This window comes from Rutilus rutilus, assembly GCF_951802725.1.
Source record: "Rutilus rutilus genome assembly, chromosome: 19".
Taxonomy (NCBI): domain Eukaryota; kingdom Metazoa; phylum Chordata; class Actinopteri; order Cypriniformes; family Leuciscidae; genus Rutilus; species Rutilus rutilus.
This window is the reverse complement of record NC_140232.1, coordinates 19,967,862-19,989,482: the sequence shown is the minus strand read 5'-3', so window position 1 is coordinate 19,989,482 and position 21,621 is coordinate 19,967,862. Positions and strand designations below refer to the sequence as shown.

At 36.0% G+C, this 21,621-nt stretch overlaps 2 protein-coding genes across 2 annotated transcripts in view; one reads left to right on the top strand and one right to left on the bottom strand.

The window, feature by feature from the left end:
- mc3r (melanocortin 3 receptor) overlaps positions 1 to 4,190 on the bottom strand; it is a 14,238-nt gene extending 10,048 nt beyond the window's left edge. Inside the window, exon 1 of the mRNA XM_084389664.1 lies at positions 4,050 to 4,190. The gene's annotated coding sequence lies outside the window, so the exon portion shown is untranslated. The remainder of the gene's footprint in view (positions 1 to 4,049) is intronic.
- Positions 4,056 to 21,621, top strand: slc13a3 (solute carrier family 13 member 3). The gene is made up of 13 exons (XM_084389663.1): positions 4,056 to 4,419; positions 6,970 to 7,235; positions 8,256 to 8,419; positions 8,762 to 8,825; positions 10,742 to 10,921; positions 13,617 to 13,742; positions 14,187 to 14,279; positions 14,375 to 14,479; positions 16,949 to 17,046; positions 18,502 to 18,614; positions 18,832 to 18,993; positions 19,684 to 19,821; positions 19,916 to 21,621. Exons 1-13 carry the CDS (start codon positions 4,312 to 4,314, stop codon positions 20,090 to 20,092), a joined length of 1,794 nt encoding a protein of 597 aa, XP_084245789.1. The 5' UTR covers positions 4,056 to 4,311; the 3' UTR covers positions 20,093 to 21,621.

Genomic DNA, 21,621 nt, shown 5'->3' with positions numbered 1-21,621 from the left:
CTTCGCCTCCTCTTCTGGTCTATTTTTCTACTTTTATACAGTTTTAATGTTTTTATACATTTTCCCCCCAGCAGATTCAATAAGTATAAGGATTTGTATTCCTAATCAAACAAATGATACTGGCTAAAAGGGTCTTTGTAGCATAATAAGAGAAGATAATGATGGTAAAATTGGGGTCCATCATCACAAATTTGTCACATCCTCTTCATCAAGGTCTTTCTTGGAACACCTTTGCTCCTACGTTTATGTTCAAAGAAGTGAGTTTTCTTTTCCCTTTCTCACTCAGACCCAATTTACTATCTGATTCAGTCCATTCAGGTCTAAAGTCAGCACATGTAGGTTTTTCACACTCACAAGTTGCATAACTAATGAAAGTACTCAAACATCTACATTATATGTGCTGTTTTGTAGTATTTTTTACTGTCTATTGTTTAACTGTATTCTTGTTGCAGCTGTTTTGCTGCCTATAGGCAAAAATAAGATTGAGAGATGCAAAATTAGATTAAAGCAATAAGATTTTGTTATCTGGTAAGTAAACATTTCTTGTAATTCCACAACAACATTTATCATTCATTTAGTAATGTTTTACCAAGAGAAAATACAATACAATAAAAAAAAAAGAGAACTCACTCTGCATTCACTGGCCATTTTGAGAGATTTTGGTTTAAGAATATGGGAGGGGAAAGTTTGTGTAACCTTAAAGGCACACTATCCAAGATTTGTACCTTAAAGGTATAGTGGAAGATTTTCTTTTTCCGGGTGGATCATCAAGACCTCCTAGTTGTCAATCATTCTGGTGATATGTTTACGTAAGGCCGTCGTACATGCTCGTCCCTAGGTAGTTTTCGCTTTCTGCGCATGCGCACTTTCAGGTGTATATGTGTGGTGAGCTACGGTTTCAGCCATTCATTGAAGCTCGCCGTTCTCACCGGGTTTTTTTCAAAATGTCTCGCAAGAGAAAAAGTGTCTACGAATTGTATGACAAGAAGAGAAAGGCCTCTGAAGAAAGAAACAAGACCAGAGTGTTTTTGGGAGAATATTTCACACGCTGGCGTGCGCTAAAAGCACAGGTTGGGCTTCCCACTGATGCCTCAGTCGCGAAGTTTCTACTTGACAGGTAAAGTTTGGCATGCTATTTGGAGAAATCCATTTAAAATCACTGCTAGTAAAAGTTAATGTAAGCTATGATTAGCTCGTGCATGCTCTCTCGTGCACACGTTTAATAGGCGTTCCCTCTCGGGAGCAGGTAGAGTGTTGCGCATGTGCATTTGTTCAAAAAGTGGAGAGGGCGGTTCTTTTCTAAAATTCTGGAAAATCCTCCACTATACCTTTAATATAACAGCTTCTAAATAATTTCGATGGTAAACAAACTCGTAGTTAGGGCTGGGCGATATATCGCATGACATTGTTATGCGCATCTCGTCAGTAAAGCCGGTTCCTTTATTAGTAGTAAATCGCCATCACCTGCTTTCAGATGGAGCGGTATTTACTACACAGAGCCGTAGTTCACTGACAAGCTGAGCCATATCGCATTAATTATCACGGACGTATCGCCTGCGATAATTAATGCGATATGGCTCGGCTTGTCAGTGAACTACGGCTCTGTGATATCTCTGCACCCAAGTAGCAGTGCTTCCCCCTAAAATAGTCCCAAGTCAATATCTGCCTAGGAAATCGCCTTGTGTTAATCGGCATCGCTATTTGTACTCGTTGTGAATACGCAGGCCACAAGAAGTAATTATGTTTTTTTTTTGTTTTGTTTTTTTCACTTTTACTCAGGACATGCTAGCTGGCAACAAAGGATTCCATTCATTAAGCTAAGCTAAGCTCGCGCCGACCCTGTCAAACTAAAACAATGCATGCACTGAGACAAAAATGCATTAAATTCCATTAAAAAAACAGTGGAGTGTTCCTTTAAAGCTGATTTCAGCTCAATATGCACAGGTAACTGTAAGTCAGCTATCTGGTTTAATTCCCCTAAAAAGTAAAAAAAAATGTGGCACTTTTGAAACATGCTCTGTTTGTATGAACATCTCAATGCTTCAGGTGGGCATTATAAAAAAAAAAAAAAAAATATATATATATATATATATATATATATATATTTGAATACAGTATAAGGGTTTAATCTGTTGCTCTGGCTAAGTCCTTGTCCTGCTAAGGCTGCACATCATTGAGCCCTGCCTGTTTGATTTAGTTCCACAGAGCCTCAAAAGATGTTTCAAAAGATGCAAGAAAATATGCACCGGACAGCAGTTAATGATATATTCCCAGGGGATCAAACTTTTTGGCTAATAAATACTTCTATAGTCAATAATCAATGAATAGCAACAGAGAGAGTCAATAATCAATTATTTGTTTGAAAACACATGCTACAGCCCCATTAAGTAACCTAGACAATAGCTGAATTGTATAGAACAATGGCACAAAAAAAAAAAAAAACATCGGAATCTTCTTTTTGCAATACTGCTGCTGCTAACAGGATCTGAGTCAGCCGCAATGAATAATCTAAACTGCAGGGTCAGACAGTGCATTTGTCCTTGTGTTGCTGGTGGTAGGATGCCATGGTTGCCTACCATTTACCATGAAAATACCATAAGTGAACGCAGCATTAAAAACAGTGTGTATTATAAGAATGACGTGAGATCCCCGGTATAGCAGAATAGTGTGGCTCAGTGCGTTTCCAGGGAAAGAGTATTAAATTAAAAAATAAAAGTTTCATTCAGTGATAAAAATTATTTGTCAACAAAACAGTGAGCATCAAGGCTTTTATCATTAATGAAAATAAAACTCACAACCATAAAAATCTTTTAGCTTAATGAAATAAAAACAAAATGTGAGGTTGTGGTAGGAAAATAAATGACTAAACACCACCTGCCCTTAATGTGCTCCACAATAAAAAAAATAAAATGGAAAAATATTTCCCATAAGTCCCGGTGTATTTTATCACATTTTATTCATATTAAATTGTTATTGCTTTAAGGTTGACATGAAACGGAAGTCTAATATAGTACTATATACTATATGATACTAAGAAGTATATAGGCCTAGTCTTTTCTTTGCCATATTGTGACGTATGTCCGAGTAAAAGCGGCTTCTTGAACAAGAAAAAATTTAGGGCGGGTCTTGATTTTTGTCCATCGGGAATTGATGGGATTGTTGGATCAGTGTGGTTTGCTATTGTTGTGATCTCATGACAGGTTGTCCCACCCTCGTCCCAGTAAACATGTCATCAGAGAAGAGAAGAGATGTTGTTTAAAGAGGAGGGGTAGTTATTTTTAAGAAAGATTATGAGGGCATGTAAATATATATATATCTATATATATATTGTACATTAGGGTGTTTTAGGTTGCATTTTATGCTTTTAGTTAATGTTTACTGCAATCATTTATTGTCATGTGTAGGCTAAACTATACCTTTTTTTTTTTTGTAAATAGTACACTATTTACAGTCTATATACAAATATTAGTCACATACAGTTTATGAATAGGTCATTTATAATGAACTTTGATTCATCACATGGTCCTAAAGCACCTTATGATAGCTGTCAGTATATTTTAAGGTCTAAAACATATTTGGTTTAGTTAAGTAGTATGTTTTATCAGTTGAATGAAGTACACAGGCACTAAAATGCCATCGCATAACATCTGCACACATAAATGTATGGCGCACAGTGTACCATACATTACAGTCTAGTAATAGCAAAGTAAACCAGAAATATAAGAGGCCAATTAGGGATTGTTTTGAGTATTACCAAAACTAATAGCCTACTATAAGCTGACTAAAATAAATAATTTAGGCTATCTGATTTATATGCAGCCTACTATAACTAAGTGGAAACCTATATACAAATATCTTAATAATACTGGTATTCAAAAGTATAATGACTCAGCATTAGCCTACAGAAAACATCTCAAGAAACGAGAGGGCAAAATAATCATCATCAGCACGCGGGACCTATAACCTTAACCCTTGACCTGTCACACTGCTAATATCAAAGCTTTACAAACACTTCTTCAGTTCACACAGAGTATACATTTAATGCTTACTCTCTCTTTGTAGTCTGTGTGAAGCATAACACTTTGCTCTTCATCTTTCTTGGCGCTGTAGACCGACTCACGTTGAAGGCTAAAGTCGAGGGGTCTTTAAGGGAGTTAACGAGTAAGCCAATAGTTAATCTTCTCCCGCTGTGCTAAAAAATAATAAAGCAAAAGTAATAAAGTTGGAGACCAAGCGCCGGAGCCTCAGCCTGTCCCAGTGCAAAGACAAGGAAAGGAAAGGAAAGGAAAGGAAAAAAGGTTTTATGCCGCAATGGACTCTGCAAAGTTTTCCAGGAAGCTCTGGTGCGCGCGCAAACAGCTCATTCTTATACTCACCCCGCTACTGCTGCTCCCGCTGCTCTTCGTTGTGCCACCAAAGGTAAAGAGCTGTTAAAATCAGTCACCTTATGCTATGGCCTTTTGAACACAGAGGATTGTTAATTATGCGTTACAGCAGCAGAATTGTCACACAGCTGATTAAAATTGTGTAAATATTCGCAGATATTGACCTATTTCAGAAAATATTATTTTCTATCAGTAGACGAAAAAAGCATGAGCACCTGTTTCTTAAAGGAACAGGTCACCCAAAAATGTAAAATCTCAAGCTAATGTTGTTACTAACTTTCAAAAAATTTGTCTTTAGGGGTACAATAGATTGTCACTGGGGCAGTACCCTTAAAATTACATCTTTATACTTTTTTTTTTACACCTAAAAAGTGTGTATTAGTTTCTTAGAGTAGCAATATGTACCTTAAAGGTCCCATTGCCTGAAAATGTCACTTTATGAGTTTTTTTAACCTTAATATGTGTTTCCCTAGCCTGCCTATGGTCCCCCAGTGGCTAGACGTTTTGATGGGTGTAAACCAAGCCCTGTTTTTTTTTTGAGAAAATGAAAGCTCAGACGGGCGAATCTAGAAATCTTCCCCTTATGTCGTCATAAGGGGAAAGGTTACCTCCCCTTTCTCTTCTTTGCCCGCAAAAAGAATTTGGCCCGCCCATGAGAATATGAGCTGCGCAAGCACGATATTGTTTTTTTCTCGAGACACATCGTGGCTTGCAAACGAGCGAAGCATGGCAGTTGCTCAGTGTTTGGATGTACAAATGAACACAAAAGTATTTTTTTAGTTCCTTCATCCAAGCCTCTGAAGAACCAGTGGGTAATGTGAATTGTTCAAGTTGTTCAAGTTCAGACAGATAATCTTTCTCTCAAAGTCGTTCAATACTGTTTATGCATCAGTAAATCAAGCCAGTGACTAAACGATCAACTTCACGTCGTTTCTCTTAGTAGGATGAAAATAATCTTACTTAAACTGTGATTAATATATATACAGAAAGCGATCAAAGAACAATCCCTTTCCAATCGCCAGAGCTGTCAATCACACAGTGCGAGTTTATCTGGACACTTGCCAAAATTCGTTATCAAATCAATGACACTGTTACACTGCACAACAAAGCTCTTACTGTACTTACCTCATGTTTGCATTGGTGAAATCATTAGTGAGAGTGCAGAAACTGCGTTGCAATGATAAGATCTTCATTCACGTGATCAACAGGCTGTCATCTGCTCAATGCTTATCACTGCAACGTTTTATGAGATGGGAATAGATCTAAATACTTAAAAAACTTCTCACGATTCGTTAATCCCGATAGCTGTAATAGTAAAAACGTATAATAGCTGTAATAGTAAAAGTTTTCGAGAGAGTTCCACATGTAATGCTAAATATGTCATATGCAAGCATGTCAGCCAATCACAGCAGTGGGCGTTTACACTGAAGTCTCACAGCAGACACGCCCCTTCAAACAGAGCATTCAAATCAGAGGCTAAAATCAGGCTAGGAAATATGCCTTTTATTTCTAAATTATAACAACTTTTGATCTAAAAAACATACTAACATTATAAGGGCACCCCAGGAAACATTCTAAAATAATAAAATAATCCATGCAATGGGACCTTTAAGGTATAGACTGCAATGTCATCACCACTTTCAAGGCCCAGAAAGGTATGACATTATTAAAATAGTCCATGTGACTACAGTGGTTCAGCCTTGATTTTATGAAGCAACGAGAATACTTTTTGTGCGGAAAAAAACAAACCGACTTTATTCAACAATTTCTTCTCTTCCATGCCAGTCTTTTCTGGGTTCTACGTCAGATCGCCAGCTCAGTATTGGCCGGCTCCTGCGTCAGCATCACACGCATGCATTGTGGTGCTCACATGAACAGCGTCAGAGACTGACACGGAAGAGAAGACTTTTTTTTTTTTTTTTTGGCACAAAAAGTCTTCTTGTCGCTTCTTAAAATTAAGGTGAACCACTGTCACATGGTCTATTTTAACGATTTCTTTACTACCTTTCTGGGCCTTGAAAGTGGCAATTATGTTGCAGTCTACGGGGCATCAGAATGCTCTCGGATTTCTTCAAAAATACCTTCATTTGTGTTCCAAAGCTGAACGAAGGTCTTACAGGTTTGGAACAACATGAGGGTGAGTAAATGACAGAATTAAAATTTTTGGGTGAACTAACCCTTTAAAGGTACTGCTCTAGTGACAAGCTTCCATTGCAAAAAACAGTGAGATTTGTGTTCCATTTGTGTTCCACAGAAGAAAGTCATACATGTTTGAATTATAGAATATACTTCTTTTTTTTTTTGGTTGCCCCAAAATTATTTGAACACCTAGGCATACAAAAATGCCTAAACGTCTTTGACCTTTGACAAAAGGAAATATGCCTACAAGGACTTTAACTCTTAGACAGGTTTACACTAAAATGAATGTGCTGCTCTCGGCTCTGAGAATGTGCCTAGTGAAAATTTTGCTGACGCATGTTTGCACATACATCTGCTTGCTTACAGAAAATGAATTTCCATTCAGTCACAGTAATCCTTATTAACTCATCCCTGCATCTACACATCCATCTGTTTCTTTGTCCAGGAGGGAAAATGTTTGTATGTGGTGCTTCTGATGGCAGTGTACTGGTGTACCGAAGCGCTCCCGCTGGCGGTGACTGCCATGCTTCCCGTGTGCCTCTTCCCCACCATGGGAATCCTGCCTTCTTCGAAGGTCTGTCCGCAGTACTTCCTGGAGACTAACTTCCTGTTCCTGAGTGGTTTAGTGATGGCATCTGCTATAGAGGAATGGGGTCTCCATCGCCGTATAGCCCTCAAGGTGCTGAAGATTGTAGGAGTGAAACCTGCCTGGTGAGAAAGACTCTGTCTTAAAGCTGACCTATTATGCTTTTTTTTTTACATTTTCAACTTTCTTTAGTGTCTAATGTTGCTGTTTGAGCATGAAAAAGGTCTACTAAGTTATTTTTTATATAAGTAAACACTGATTCTGAACTCCCTGAACCACCTCGATTGTAGTCTTGAGTTTTCTTCCAGGAACGTACTTCATAGAGAAAGGATTTTGCGTTTTTTTAAAGCATCGTGAGCTAAGTTGATCGTGGAGACCATTGGTGCCAATGATTCTGCGATCTTCTAAGGCTTATGATGCTTTTGAGAAACGCAGCTCCTGGTGTTACAGACAGACTGGGGAAAGAGGTGCTTAAACAATGTAATATGTGAACAATAATGTGTTTTTTCAACATTCAAGCATGAAAACCTATTCTAGTTGACCCCAAAAACAAAAAAGCGCATAATAGGTTGTCTTTAAGTTTTAGCAATTGTAGATGGTAAACATGGAAATTTGATCTTTTACACAAATATAAAATCTGGTCGTTTACTCAAATATCTGTGTCAGAAATCAATTCTATTAGTCGGTACAACATTTGATAAATCGGAAACAATGCTACACAAGTATTTCTGCTTATTTATATAGCTTTTCTCATCCCACATATTTATCTTAAGTTTTCTCAGACACAAAAACTGAAAGAAAAAGGTAAAACGTAATTTAATACTGAATGTGTTTCTGCGAATAAATTGTAGTATTTCACAGCGTGATATTCTTTTCACAATGTTTTCATACATAACATACTTTTTATACTTTATTGATTGTGGAGTTGTTTATCTTTATTTATTGGACAGTGTGTGCAGGCAGAAAAGTAGTTTTGATAGAATATAAATTCTACTGTCAGTTTTCTAGGCAATAAAATTACTTTTAAGCTTCACCATTTGGACAGTGTGTACTGTGTGGTCACATTTTATTGCACTAATTATTGTAGGAATGGTTGCGTAATAATATATAAGGTATGACTCTACTTGTCCTTCTTTCCTATCCAGGCTGATTTTAGGCATGATGATCACTTCCTCTTTCCTGTCAATGTGGTTGAGTAATACAGCCACAACAGCCATGATGCTGCCCATTGCTAACGCCATACTGGAAAGTCTGTTTGGAAACCTGGAGACTCTAAAAGAGAACTGCAAGGGCAAGCGGGACCCAGAGGGTTGGTAGAGTGGGGAGAAATTCATATTCTGTGTGTTGTAAGCTAATTAGGAAATGAAAGTTTTTATTGAATGTAATCATGACATCAGCATACAATTTAGATTGATTTGGTCTGAGAATATTTATTTTATTATTTGTGTGTGTAATCAACCTGCACACATGACAACATGATATAGGACCTACAACCTGAATGGAGAACTTTGAACTGAACAAAGCTTCTTTTTTTTCCCTCTCAGTCAAGATTTCTTTAATGTGTAAAGATACTGAGAAGCCTACTTTATTTTAAAAATAAATAAATATATTTTTTAATTCTAAGTTATAAAAATAAAACTTTCCATTGCAGGTGATTCTCAGGTGAAGATGCATGTGCTTCCTTTTGAAAAACAGATACTAACCACAGATGACAGGTAAGTGAGAATAATTAATTTGTGACTTTCTTTGAACAAGAACTTGAAGATTTGATATATCTAGGTCAGTCATGAAACTATGGAAGCTTGTTTCCGCCACAGAATAAAACATTTTAAGAGATAATTGCAACTTTTTATCTCACAATTCTGACTTTATTTCTCAGAATTTTTAGATATAAAGTCAGAATTGCGTGAAATAAAGTCGCAATTGCGTGTTATAAAGTCAGAATTGCGAGATATAAAGTCAGAATTGCGTGAAATAAAGTCGCAATTGCGTCTTATAAAGTCAGAATTCTGACTTTTTTTCTCGCAATTGCGACTTTACATCACGCAATTCTGACTTTATAATACGCAATTGGGAGATATAAAGTCAGAATTGCATGATTTAAAGTCGCAATTGCGTGTTACAAAGTCAGAATTATGAGATAAACTATTCTGAGGTAAAAAAAAAAAAGTCTGTCTTTTTTTCCCCCCTTAGAATTGGACTTTATATCTCACAACTGTGATTTTATATCTCACAATTCTGAGAAAATATGTCAGAATTGCGAGATATAAAGTCGCAATTGCGTGATATAAAGTCGCAATTGCGAGAAAAAAAGTCAGAATTTTGACTTTATAACACGCAATTGCGACTTTATATCTCGCAATTCTGACTTTATAACACGCAATTCTGACTTTATTTCACGCAATTCTGACTTTATATCTCGCAATTCTGACTTTATAACACGCAATTCTGACTTTATTTCACGCAATTCTGACTTTATATCTCGCAATTCTGACTTTATAACACGCAATTGCGACTTTATTTCACGCAATTCTGACTTTGTATCTCGCAATCGAGATGTAAACTCGCAATTGTGAGATAAAAAGTCGCAATTATCATTTATTTTTTTTATTTTGTGGCAGAAACAAGCTTCCATATGAAACTCTAGAGGGCGCAGTCTGATAGGTCCTTTACATGCAAGCTGTGAGCAATTACATCATTACTTCATGGCACAAGCTGATTGGCCTCTGCTGATCATTTACATTTTTTAAACATTTAAATAGTCTGGTTCAGTGTTTGCTGTAGGCTAGTCCTTCAGCTTGCTACCAGAGTTCCTCTGAAACCTTCCACCTCCCCCAGCTCCACCTGCCTAGATCTGCTACAGGAATTATGTGTTTCTATTTATACAGTAGCACTGCAGCATATTTTGCGTGTCTGTATTAGCAGTAATGATGGGAGAAACTGAGTGTTTCAAAACTTTTAATTAATTTAACCAATTTCTTCGCAAAATGATTCATGCTCAAAACGCCACACACGGTGACCCCTGCTGGTCAGAACAGTGTAAATCCAATGAAAACCCAGCCCAAATATCCATAAAAGCACCTTTTACAAACCAACTGCAAATGTTTTATTGTAGGTGTAATCTACTAACAAATCATCTACACTAAAAATGATGTGTCTCTATAATTATTAAATTGTAGGGCTTGTTTTGTTTGTTTTATGCAGAGCTTGGTTAATCAGATCAGCAAGAGACTTAACTACAACTCTTCATTTTTAGTTAATTTATCATGTCATTAAATGTCTACAAATGTATAAAACTGATCTGAGATCAGGTAAAAATCATATAGACACTAGTTTATGGGTTCAAAGAGATCACAGCAAACTACTGAAATCACATGACAGTTTGATGCCACTGATCTATGTATCATTTATATAGATTAGTGTATTATGCACGCTTCGATTTAGTCTGCCAAGTATAATGTGACTTGCAGTTATTGCAGTAACAAAATGAGTGTAATGATAGTCTGGAGTTTTGTAAGCTTATGAATGTTCCTACGTGAATATGAAAACTTGTTAGATCATCCTTTCATAACCTTAAATATTAAAGTCTGAGTCATTACTAAGAGATTCAGTCCCCTCTGTAACCTCACAGACCTGACTGGACAGACAGATCAGAGCAAACGAATCTGGAAGTGGTCAGAAGAGAGTCGGAATACCAGATGAAAGTGTGGAAAGGATTTCTGATTTGCATACCTTATGCTGCAAGCATTGGAGGAACTGCAACCCTCACTGGCACAGCCCCCAACCTGATCCTGGTGGGCCAGCTCAAGAGGTATACCATTTTTCCATGGATGCCATTTTGCATTCATTCTTTTATTCATCTATATATTCATTTACCAGATGCTTATATTCAAATTGACTTGCGTAAGAGGAATACAACATGAGCAATTCAACTTAAAAGTGAAAAGTGCTCATGAAAAAAAGTGCTGCAATACAAAGTTCCAAATTGCTTTGAAGAGCACATGCAGGCTAGACACAGAGGCACAGTGAAAGAACAGTAAAAGAATAACAAGAAAAACTACTATAAGTGCTCATGGAAGAGTTGTGGTTATTTTGTGTAGTTATGGAAATGTCTATAATGAATATGTCCAGCTCTAAAATACTTAATTGGCAGAAAATGTGTCTTTTGACAGCGCAATGGCTATATGATTTTTTCAGTTTCAGTGCTGGAAGACACTATAGTTATCTGCAGTCATCTCCATTAACTCTAATGAAACCATGTCAAAGATGAGAATCTTTATTCAGGCAGGCTCCAGTTTACAGAATTAAATCAGCGCTATCCAAATGAGTGCATTAGCTTTAATTAACGCTAATATGAATACATTTCTCAGTGCCACTAAATGGACTTCATTTGTCGGTTTATTTGCTTGGCTCACTTATTCATGTAGTCTGGCTTCATAATGATTACTATGTGACACACAATCTTGCACTTAAGTAAATAAAGTAAAAACCCCGTTGAACAGTCGCAGTGATTGTGCCATTTATGTACTGCATTGTTTCAACTAATGTACTAACAAGAATTTTGGGTGCCACGTACATTTGACAAAGCTGTTTATCCAAGTAATTAGGTCACCAACAACAAGCCAGAATGGAACATAGTTTGGTTTCCATTCACGATTACCACAGAGTTTGAGATGGCCGAAATCCCAGCTTCAGTTTTCCCAGGCAAGACCAGAGTAATTGTACTTTTGTAGCAAGCAAAGACATTGCATGAGATGTGACATGAGATATTAGCTTTTTAGATCAAATTGAGAACATTTTAATGAACATATTTGTGGTCTTTTCATTAAATTAAATTTAAAATTATTCTAGGATCAAATCTGCAATGTTCATAAAGGAACTTTTAAAAATAGATGTACAGTGGGTTCAAGAATTTAGAGACCACAAGTAAAGGTGCTTATATTTAGATGCAAAATGCCAGCACTATAAAATTTCGTGAAAAACCTAAGAATCCATCTTACCAATCATGATTTGAGAATGGTCAAAGAACATCTTGTGTGCTTTGGTTTGACCTTTTCTACAAAGGCGTTCACATGATCAGTGTCACAGATTTACCCAAGTAACCTAAGAAATAGTACAGACTCTTCCAGTTCTTCGTCATTGTCATAACTTTTTTTCTAAATCATTCTATTTATTCAAAAAGGTTTAAAAGGGGGAAAAAAATCCAGATTTTTGGTACATAAAACGTAGCTAAAGAGTCCAAATGTGCTGCCATCAGGACATAAAGATCTGAAAGTGTAGCACCTGCTGTGGGGAAAGAATGAGAGCTAGTTTAGTGGATGTAGTTTATTGCAGCTGTTGAGCTAGTTTGTTCATGACTTGCATGTAAATGATGCATTGTAAACCAAAATTGTGAGTCTAGAATCAGATTATACCAAATAGACATTGAACTTTTCTTGCTTTAACTTATTGGCTGGATAAGCATGAAGACCTCAAACTGAACTGACTGTCCTTTGGCTTACATATAATTCTGTCATGAAGAGAGAGATCAAAGGTACTGTTTTGTTAAAATAAAACCAATGCAGTGTTGTGGTTCAACCTTTATCATGTTAAGTGATAGAGTCTTTGTTAAAAAGCCTTAAGGTGAGCTGTATACAGTATATCTCAAATGGAAACTTACTTACTGAGAGATTAATGCAGTGTATATTTGTTTTCTTGCATACTTCAGATGTGATTAGATTAGGTTTTGTGAATGTAATGCAGTAACTCATTTGGCTACAGCCTCCAATCATTTACCATATTTCATCACTGATATTTAATCGGCTAAGAACATGTCTCATAATGACTAGACAAAAAGGAGAGACAAAAGAAGACGCTTTACAGCTGATATGATCACCATTTTTTACTTCTGCTTTGGCCGGCCTTTAAATGAAAAATGTATTAGAATTAAAAAATAAAAATGAATCTGGCTCTGTAAGAAAAGATTGATCAAGACAGCACTTAATACATAGATACAAAACAGCTGACACTCAATTATTCCTCCTTAGTTTAAAAATGACACTGAATATCTAGCTAATTAAAACTCCTGTTGTCATGTTCTCTAGACGGCCTTATCTTAAAGTTGTGATAAGGACAAAAAGTGAAGCAAAAAAGATTTATATATATAAAGTGTATAAAGGCCTACTTATAAACGCTAAGTATAGCACAAGCGCATTAGTGATGTTTTTTTCAGTGACTCTTTCTGCAGGTTACTTTGATTAATGCCAGTAGGTGGCATGACCGCCTTTATGAGTGAGTCACTGAATCATTTACTTAAACGAGTCATTCGAAAACGAAAGTGATTATTTCAGGAACGAAACACCTGCATGTTTCTCGGATACTAGCGTTTGTGCTGTGGCGTCCGGGGACCCCCAGAGGGCCCTAAGGGAGTACTAGGGGGTCTGTGGAAAATAGTTAAAACTATTTTCATGAGCGGAGCAAAAAACAGTCAAACTAATTGCAGTGTCTTGCCATGTTTGTATCTGTAGCTACTTCCCTGAATGTGACCTCATAAACTTCGGCTCATGGTTTGTCTTCGCCTTCCCGCTCATGCTCCTCTTCCTCTTTCTGGGCTGGTTCTGGATCGCTTTCCTCTATGGCGGGATCAACACACGGTAAATACGCAGTCTAAATGTAGAAAATGACACACGTATACTACTGTATATTAGGGCTTTTCAATCTTTTATAAGCCACATGCCCAAAAATATGATCATCCTCATGCAAGGGGCCCCATCCTAAAATTATAAGGCAGCTATATATTTGTATGTATAAAGACCCAATTTATACATGAAAATTAATATTATGAATGTGTAAAATATTATTATTATTTTGTAAAATACTATTACATTATTATGTTTTTTCCGCTATTAATTATAGTACTGTACTGTTAGATGTATTTATTTATTTTATTTTGGTTAAATTACTCAGTTTAATATATATTTTAACTTGTTTTTGTCTGAACTTGTTACAGACCCCGTAGTTCTCTCTTGGGCCCCCAGTTTGAAAACCCACATGCCATGCCAATGTACATGTACTACTGCCTGTTTTTTTCTACACAGACTTTGTATTAGCAAACATGATGAACGGGCAGCCGCAGAAGCAAAAGCACAAGCTGTTATTGATGAGGACTATAAGAAACTGGGCCCAATAAAGTAGGTTGTGGAGCATTTTAACATCCTTAAACACTTGTACTTCCCTCTGTTGTGCTTTCTGACATTAATTAAAATATATTCTTCCCCTCTCCTAGGTTTGCAGAAGGATCTATCGCTTTCTTCTTTGTCATTTTTGCCATCCTTCTGTTCACGCGAGATCCGAAGTTTGTAACAGGATGGTCGGCTTTCTTCACCAAAGGGTAAAACACATCTCAGTGACAGGCAGATACTGAAAGATTATGGACTTATTATTTATGAGTCAAAAGAAAAGAAAAGCAAACGCACACCTTAAGAAGTGCAAATTAAAAGGGAAACCTTAATGCAAAAAAATAAATAACTGCACACTCTCTTAAAGGGATGGTTCGGAGTAAAATCAACCTAGGGTCCTTTGCACCATGACCTCGAGCCAAACACCCCCCAGAAGCTTTTTTCAGTCAGGACCACTTTGCCAAGTATGGATAAATAGATTTATTGCGATAATATAGCATACAGTTAGTGTTGGCGGTATGGATCTGTTCTGGGCAAAACTCCCACGCCTGTCCATGCAGCTATGCCTGGACAGAGCGGGAGAGCAGCAAGGCAAACCCCCCATGGGGTACAGAACAGAACCAGTATATGCATGATTACAGTTCTCAATTACATGAGTTGAAATGAGCAATTACATGTGAAATACAATACATAATAGAAAATTTGCCAAGATTACACTGTAAAGAAAACAAGTGATCAGAAAGATGAAGGTTTGGTTAGGAGGAGTTGGGGTTGGAGGAGGGAGTTTAAATGCGAGCAGCAAGCTATGTGGGAAATGCTGAAGGAGTGTGAGATTTAAGTGTGCTGCTGAGATAGATGTCGACACCGGATTGGACCACGTCATGAACAGCTGGCTAACAGCTGATGCGGGCTTGGCTAACGTGGCCTGCCTGAACTATCGCGATGCTTGATTTTCCCTTGGTCGAACATTATTAAAGTTAGAGCTTATTTTGAGATATCAGCCGAATGGCTTAGTGCAGGCGCTAATGGTTTTATCTTGTAAATTACTCCACTAATAATGCCTGGAATGGTACCAAACTTCTACAGTAGTACAAATAGGTTCTGTCCTCATAAAACGAGGCATTGGAAAGTTTATTTAAATAACACTTGCCTGATGGCTTATGCTACCGCTAACCCGGACGTCGAGGTCACTTCCGAGATTTGGGAAAAGCACGTAAAAGTCCTGGCAGAAAGCGATGCATAAGGATGTAATGTAACGACGCCCAGTTCCAGGAATGCACTAATATTTTGTTGGTAGTACCAGTTAGTACCAGTTTGCAACATTCATTAACACTGGTACTACCAACAAAATATCACTACATCCTTATGCATCGCTTTCTGCCAGGACTTTTAAGGACTTTTCCCAAATCACGGAAGTGAGTAATGACGTCCAAATCATCATCCAATAATGAACTAATTAACAATTATACTCTCTTAACAAAAGTCTATATGAGAAAAGAATGATAAATACAGAAACAGCAATTAGTTAATTATTGGATGATGATTTGGATGTCATTACTCTGCAGTGTGCAGTTATATTTTCTGTTGCATTACGTATTTTGAGTGTCACATTTAGACATATTAAACATATTTATTCCATCCTCCATTATGTAAAGGTCAAATGCATTTAATGTGTGCGCTAACCTGTGCCATTAAGATTTGGTCTATTGTTCATGATGAAAAATTAATGCAATTAGGAGTTAAGTTTTGTTTGGGGGGGGGGGGATCTAAGCTATAGAAAAAACTAGTGCTGCTTATATTAGTCAATCATACATTTTCTGTAATGTTTAAGCAGGTTTACACTTGTTTATAGACACTGGTTTTTTTTTCTTTCGTGGTCCATCACACTAATGCACTTAGACAGAGAGGTTCAAAAATATGGACCAGTTGATCTGCTCGCTCCCACTGAGCTAACCTTTCTCTATCTGCAGGATGTCAGTTCATCTTGAGTCATCCCTACAGTTAAGACCCAAGATAAACCCACAACTTAAGGAGAAATAGAAACAGAGAGAACATTATAGTGTGTGCATGCATTATTCAACACCTATATGAGAGGAACATGACTGAAAGCACGTTGTTTCTAAACATGAGATGATGAATTGGTTAGCTGGGTTATGGCAATTAAATTGATTCAGTGGTTCATATTAATGTGCTGAGATGTGAAATCAGGATTGCTGCTGGCATTAATGTCTTGTCTGTAAAATTGTTTCGACATTTGACAGCATATCATATTTCCAGCTGTAAATTATTTAAAGGGGAAGTGAGTTTTTTTTCCCCATTTTAAAATCTTACAACTATAAGTAAGACATTTGGAGGTTGATTATACATTTGTTAAAGGAAGAATTCATGTTGTCTGTAATGTCTTTTTATAATTCACAATGAACATTTGATGGTCATCCCCGTTGGATGCAGTCAATATGAAGCTAGTATTAAAGGTGCAGTCAGTAAGTATTCACCCTAAAAGCATCAGTGGTCCATGACTTAATTCTCAGTAGAACATTTCAAAACTGGAAAGCTTTTTTATCAGAAGGTCACACTGAATAATTTCACTTCGCCCCATTGTTGCTAATTGGAGCTTGAAATACGCAACACTGAATCATAACTGCTTCTCCCTGAATGTCTATGTGTTTATTTCCCTTCAGCTATGTATCTGACGCTGTTACTGGAGTCATCATTATCTCCATCCTCTTTTTCTTTCCATCCCAGCGTCCATCTCTTCGCTGGTGGTTTGATTCAAGAGGTCAGTGGGTGGTTTATTGATTTTCTGTTTTGTCAGCTGAGAGATTGAGTTTGGACTATGAAATTATAAACTTTAAATTGAGAAAACTCAGCAATCAATCAATATTATTAATATTTATATAATAAATCATGCCCCTAAGACATAATAGGCTTATATTAGGCTTGAATTTTGTAAATTGAGACACTGTTTTCTGTTGTGAATTTTTAGCAGGCACAAACATCGTCGCTACATTCAGTTACCTCAGTAACTTTCCAGTTGCACAGTTTATTCTGCCAGTCAAGAAGGTTTCTAGAAAACGTGCGAGTGTGGTTAATGTTGAATAAGACGAGGAATGTTAATGATTTAGATTAGTGCGTCTAGAGAGATCCAGCAGAGAACTGTGTGCAGAGAGATTATATTAATCTCACACAAATCTCCCAAGTTATTACCTTTCTTTTACACTGTGTACATTTCTATAGTCTATATTTGGAAAATCACTTTCCTCGTTTTCAATAATCCACTTTGCAAAACAAATCCCTCTCTAGTTGCATATTTTTAGTGACTGGTTGCTTTTAAAATCTAGTTGGCTTATTAAAAGTTCTGTAAAATAATACATTTGAGTATTAGTGATAAATTGTGTGTGCTCAAATGAAAATACATATATTTCTGCCACTTTAAACTGTTTCTGGAGGTGGAACAGCATTGTAAATTGGCTGTTATCCAGAGCAAGTTACATTCACTGTTTACGTTTTATCTTTACTAGTTTTCTTGTAAACTGAACTGAACCCATGACCTTGTTATTGCTTGGCCAGTTGAACAACAGAAAAAAAAACCTGTAGCATTATTATCGTCACCAGCTTTGCTGAGATGTCTTCTATGGCTTTCTGTCTGAAGTGTGAATTTGTTAAGTGTTTTGTAACGTCATATTTTTTGGCTGAGCACATTCAACATGTTCCCTGTTGTTTACCTATAATATGTTTTTGTGCTGAACTTTAGAGATTGATTCAGCATAGTACTACTTTGTACTTCAAGTTAAGTTTACACCACATGTAAAACATGAATATTGTGATAGTATTATTCTCTGTATAGTAAGAAGTAAATATGCTGTTTAAAACATACTTGTATAAATCCCTCTGCTGGTCATAGGCTGCATTTTATATTAAAGGCTGTGAAAAGTGGCCACCATCAGACATTCTGGAGTCCACATTACCATGTTGAGGATGAGGATAATGTCTTTATTTAATCTGCTGTCAGATGCTGCAATAAATTTTCTTTCCTTGTGCAGTTCAAAAGATGTAATCAAATTCAGAAATCAAACTCAGAGGTTTTGAATGTTGAGCAAGTTGTAGAATTAACCGTATTAAAATCAATGTAGTTTTAAGCATATATATATATATACAGTAAACATTTCATTTGATCAGTGGCAGAGATCGTCAGTTGGGTTGAGGTCATTTTAATTTCTGTCTCTGTCTCCAGCCTCAAATACTCCATATGTGCCCCTGTTGTCATGGAGAAGAGCTCAAGAGTGTGTGCCATGGAATATTATTTTGCTGTTGGGTGGTGGATTTGCAATGGCCAAAGGCTGTGAGGTACCTCATTATCTGCTTTTCGCTGAATTACAAGCTGGAACTTGACATTACATGGCTAAAAGTTCAAATTGTAATTAACGCATAAAAGGTTCTTCTAATGCAGTTGTATTGTTGATAATTCACTGGAAGGCAATGCTGAAATTAGAACAAATGTAAATATCTGAACAAAACAACCTTACCTTGACCTATAACCATGAAGACTTTTTTTTGGCAATAGGAGTCAGGGTTAGCAGTATGGATAGGAAACCACTTGCAGCCTCTCGCCCAGGTCCCTCCCGCAGTCGCAGTCATGCTCATCACAGCCTTCATCGCCTGCTTCACTGAATTTGCCAGTAACACGGCCACCATCATCATCTTTCTCCCTGTCATCGCTGAACTGGTACAGACAAACTTAAAGCACAACTTTGTGTTACCAGTTTGTTGCTATGTGTGATTTACAAAGTGTATGTATATATAATATTTGATAACAAGCTGGAATGTAGGAATTTACTTCAAATCTACTTAAACTACAGTTAAAGGTATATTTCAAGTATAAAAATGAATACCAAAATAGGAACTTAAAGTGCAAAAATAATACATAAATAGTTAAGTTCACGTAAAGAAAACTTACAAGTATACTTGCAGTATAAAACTACTGAACTAGTTGTTTACTAATGTGTGACTTACATAAAAATTAAGTATGTTTGGGTATGTATATATAATATTTGATAATAAAAAAAAGTAAAAATAGAAATATTATCATAAATTATTAAATGTATTTTCTATTTTAATAAAATTTAAAGCATCATTATTTCTGTCTTCAGTGTGACATGATCCTTCAAATTCATTATAATATACTGATTTCAGTTCAAAACTGTTTTTTTTAGTGAACAGTTTCTAAATGTCTTTACTTTCACTTTTGGTCAATTTAATGCATCCTTGTTAAATAAAAGAATTAATAACTGTAATAAAAAATTAATCTTACTGACCCAAACATATATGCTGCCAAATTGTGATGAATTTGATACTGTACTGTAGATACTGTAGTATTACATTGTGACATTACATCAACCAAATACTTTATTTTCAGGCCATCCGTGTGAAAGTCAACCCACTGTACTTCATGATTCCAGCAACGACTGGTTGCTCTTACGCTTTCATGCTTCCGGTGTCCACACCTCCTAACTCAATTGCATTTGCCTCCGGACATCTTATGGTCAAGGATATGGTAAGAAGACAACTACAAAAACACATTAAAATCATTATATCATTATACACAAATTTTGTTTTCAGTTGCAAAATAAGATGTGTGATGTTTACAGGTGAAGACAGGGTTTGTGATGAACATCCTAGGAATTCTGTGCGTGTCTCTTGCCATGAACACATGGGGTCTTCAAATGTTCAATCTACATGTGTACCCTGATTGGGCAAGACCTTTGAATGCTTCCTTAGCAACTGTGGCTACACATACTGTATCAGCTATGAATATGACAGGCTAGAGAACAACTACAGAGATGGACACCCTTACAAAAATAATTATTTTATAGTTAATTTTAGGTATACTTTATGTAGTAAGTAATATCCATGTACTAGTAGTATACTTGTGTACTATTTCAATACTACTTGGGACTAAATTGGCCCCCTTTTTTAGTATATAAAAGTACACTTTGATTTGTGTCAGTAGTAAACTTTGAGTACACAACTAGTTCACAACGTTTTTGGTTTGTACTGCAACTATATGTATACTGATAGTTAAATAATTGTAGCACATTTTTTAGTTTATTAAAGTACACTTTGAAGTATACTCTCAGTAAACAACTAGTTCAGTAGTTTTACACTGCAAGTATTCCTGTAAGTTTTCGTTAAGTGAACTTAACATCAAACTTATAGTTTACTATTTATATATTATTTTTGCACTTTAAATATAGTACTATGTTCCTCTTTAGATAATTTTAACCTAAATAGGAACGTACGTACACTACCAGTGTACTGCACAAAGATTAGCATATATTCAGAATTAGGAACACATCTGTTTTCTTTATAAATCAATATTTTCAAACAATGTAAGTTTATAAGACAGTATGTAAAACTATGTGAAAAATAGTATTTATAGTATTTACTCCTCCTACAAGGTATACTTAGAATACTTAATTAAACTTTTAAGTATATCTCGATCAAAAGATTGAGTATAGGCCAAATATACTTAGACATTTCTGTGAGTATAAGTCAAGTATACTTAAGTGGAGTTTTAAGTTCTGAGAAGTACATAAAAAGACATAAATCTTTATTTTTAGAAGTATACCAATAGTACACTTGAAAATTTTTTTTGTAAGGGCATCCATGCATACATACACATTCAGTCCAGATTCTGTGTATGGATATAAGACTAAAAAGAAGTGGAAAAATTGCTTAACTGAGGGATTCCCATAGTGGATGGATCAACACTATCACAACCTCACTTCCTGTTCAGCACTGCTCTCTTGTGCCTTGATTCCACTTCACCAGGGGCAGGACATTTAAAAATGTTTTAAAATATATCATATTTATGTAGTTTTAAACTGATAGGAAGCATGTTTGAAATTTAACATGTTCTCATGAAAATCTCAAACATTTTAATAAATAATCTTCTGTATATGTAGATTGTAAGTTTGTTGTATTAATGTCAAATGTATGTAAATTTTATTGTATTTATGTAAAGTATGCAAGTAATTAATAATTATGTATCATTTCTATGTTAAATGTTTATAATCTTGTATTCATCATCCACAAATCCTAATTAAAGCTTGGATCCAACAAAATGATGTAGAGTTGTTGACAAACACAACAATTTTTACAGACTTAACACTCAAATCCATAGAAAGAAAATATGAAAATTGCCAGTACATAAGAAAATATAGTGGGATTGTGGGACCAACCAAAAAGCCTTTTTTAGAAAACTGTACAAGAACACAGTTTTAATACACGTTACATGAAAACCATTTGAAACCAACAAGCACAGCACTTACAGACTTCCCTTTTAAAATGTTGT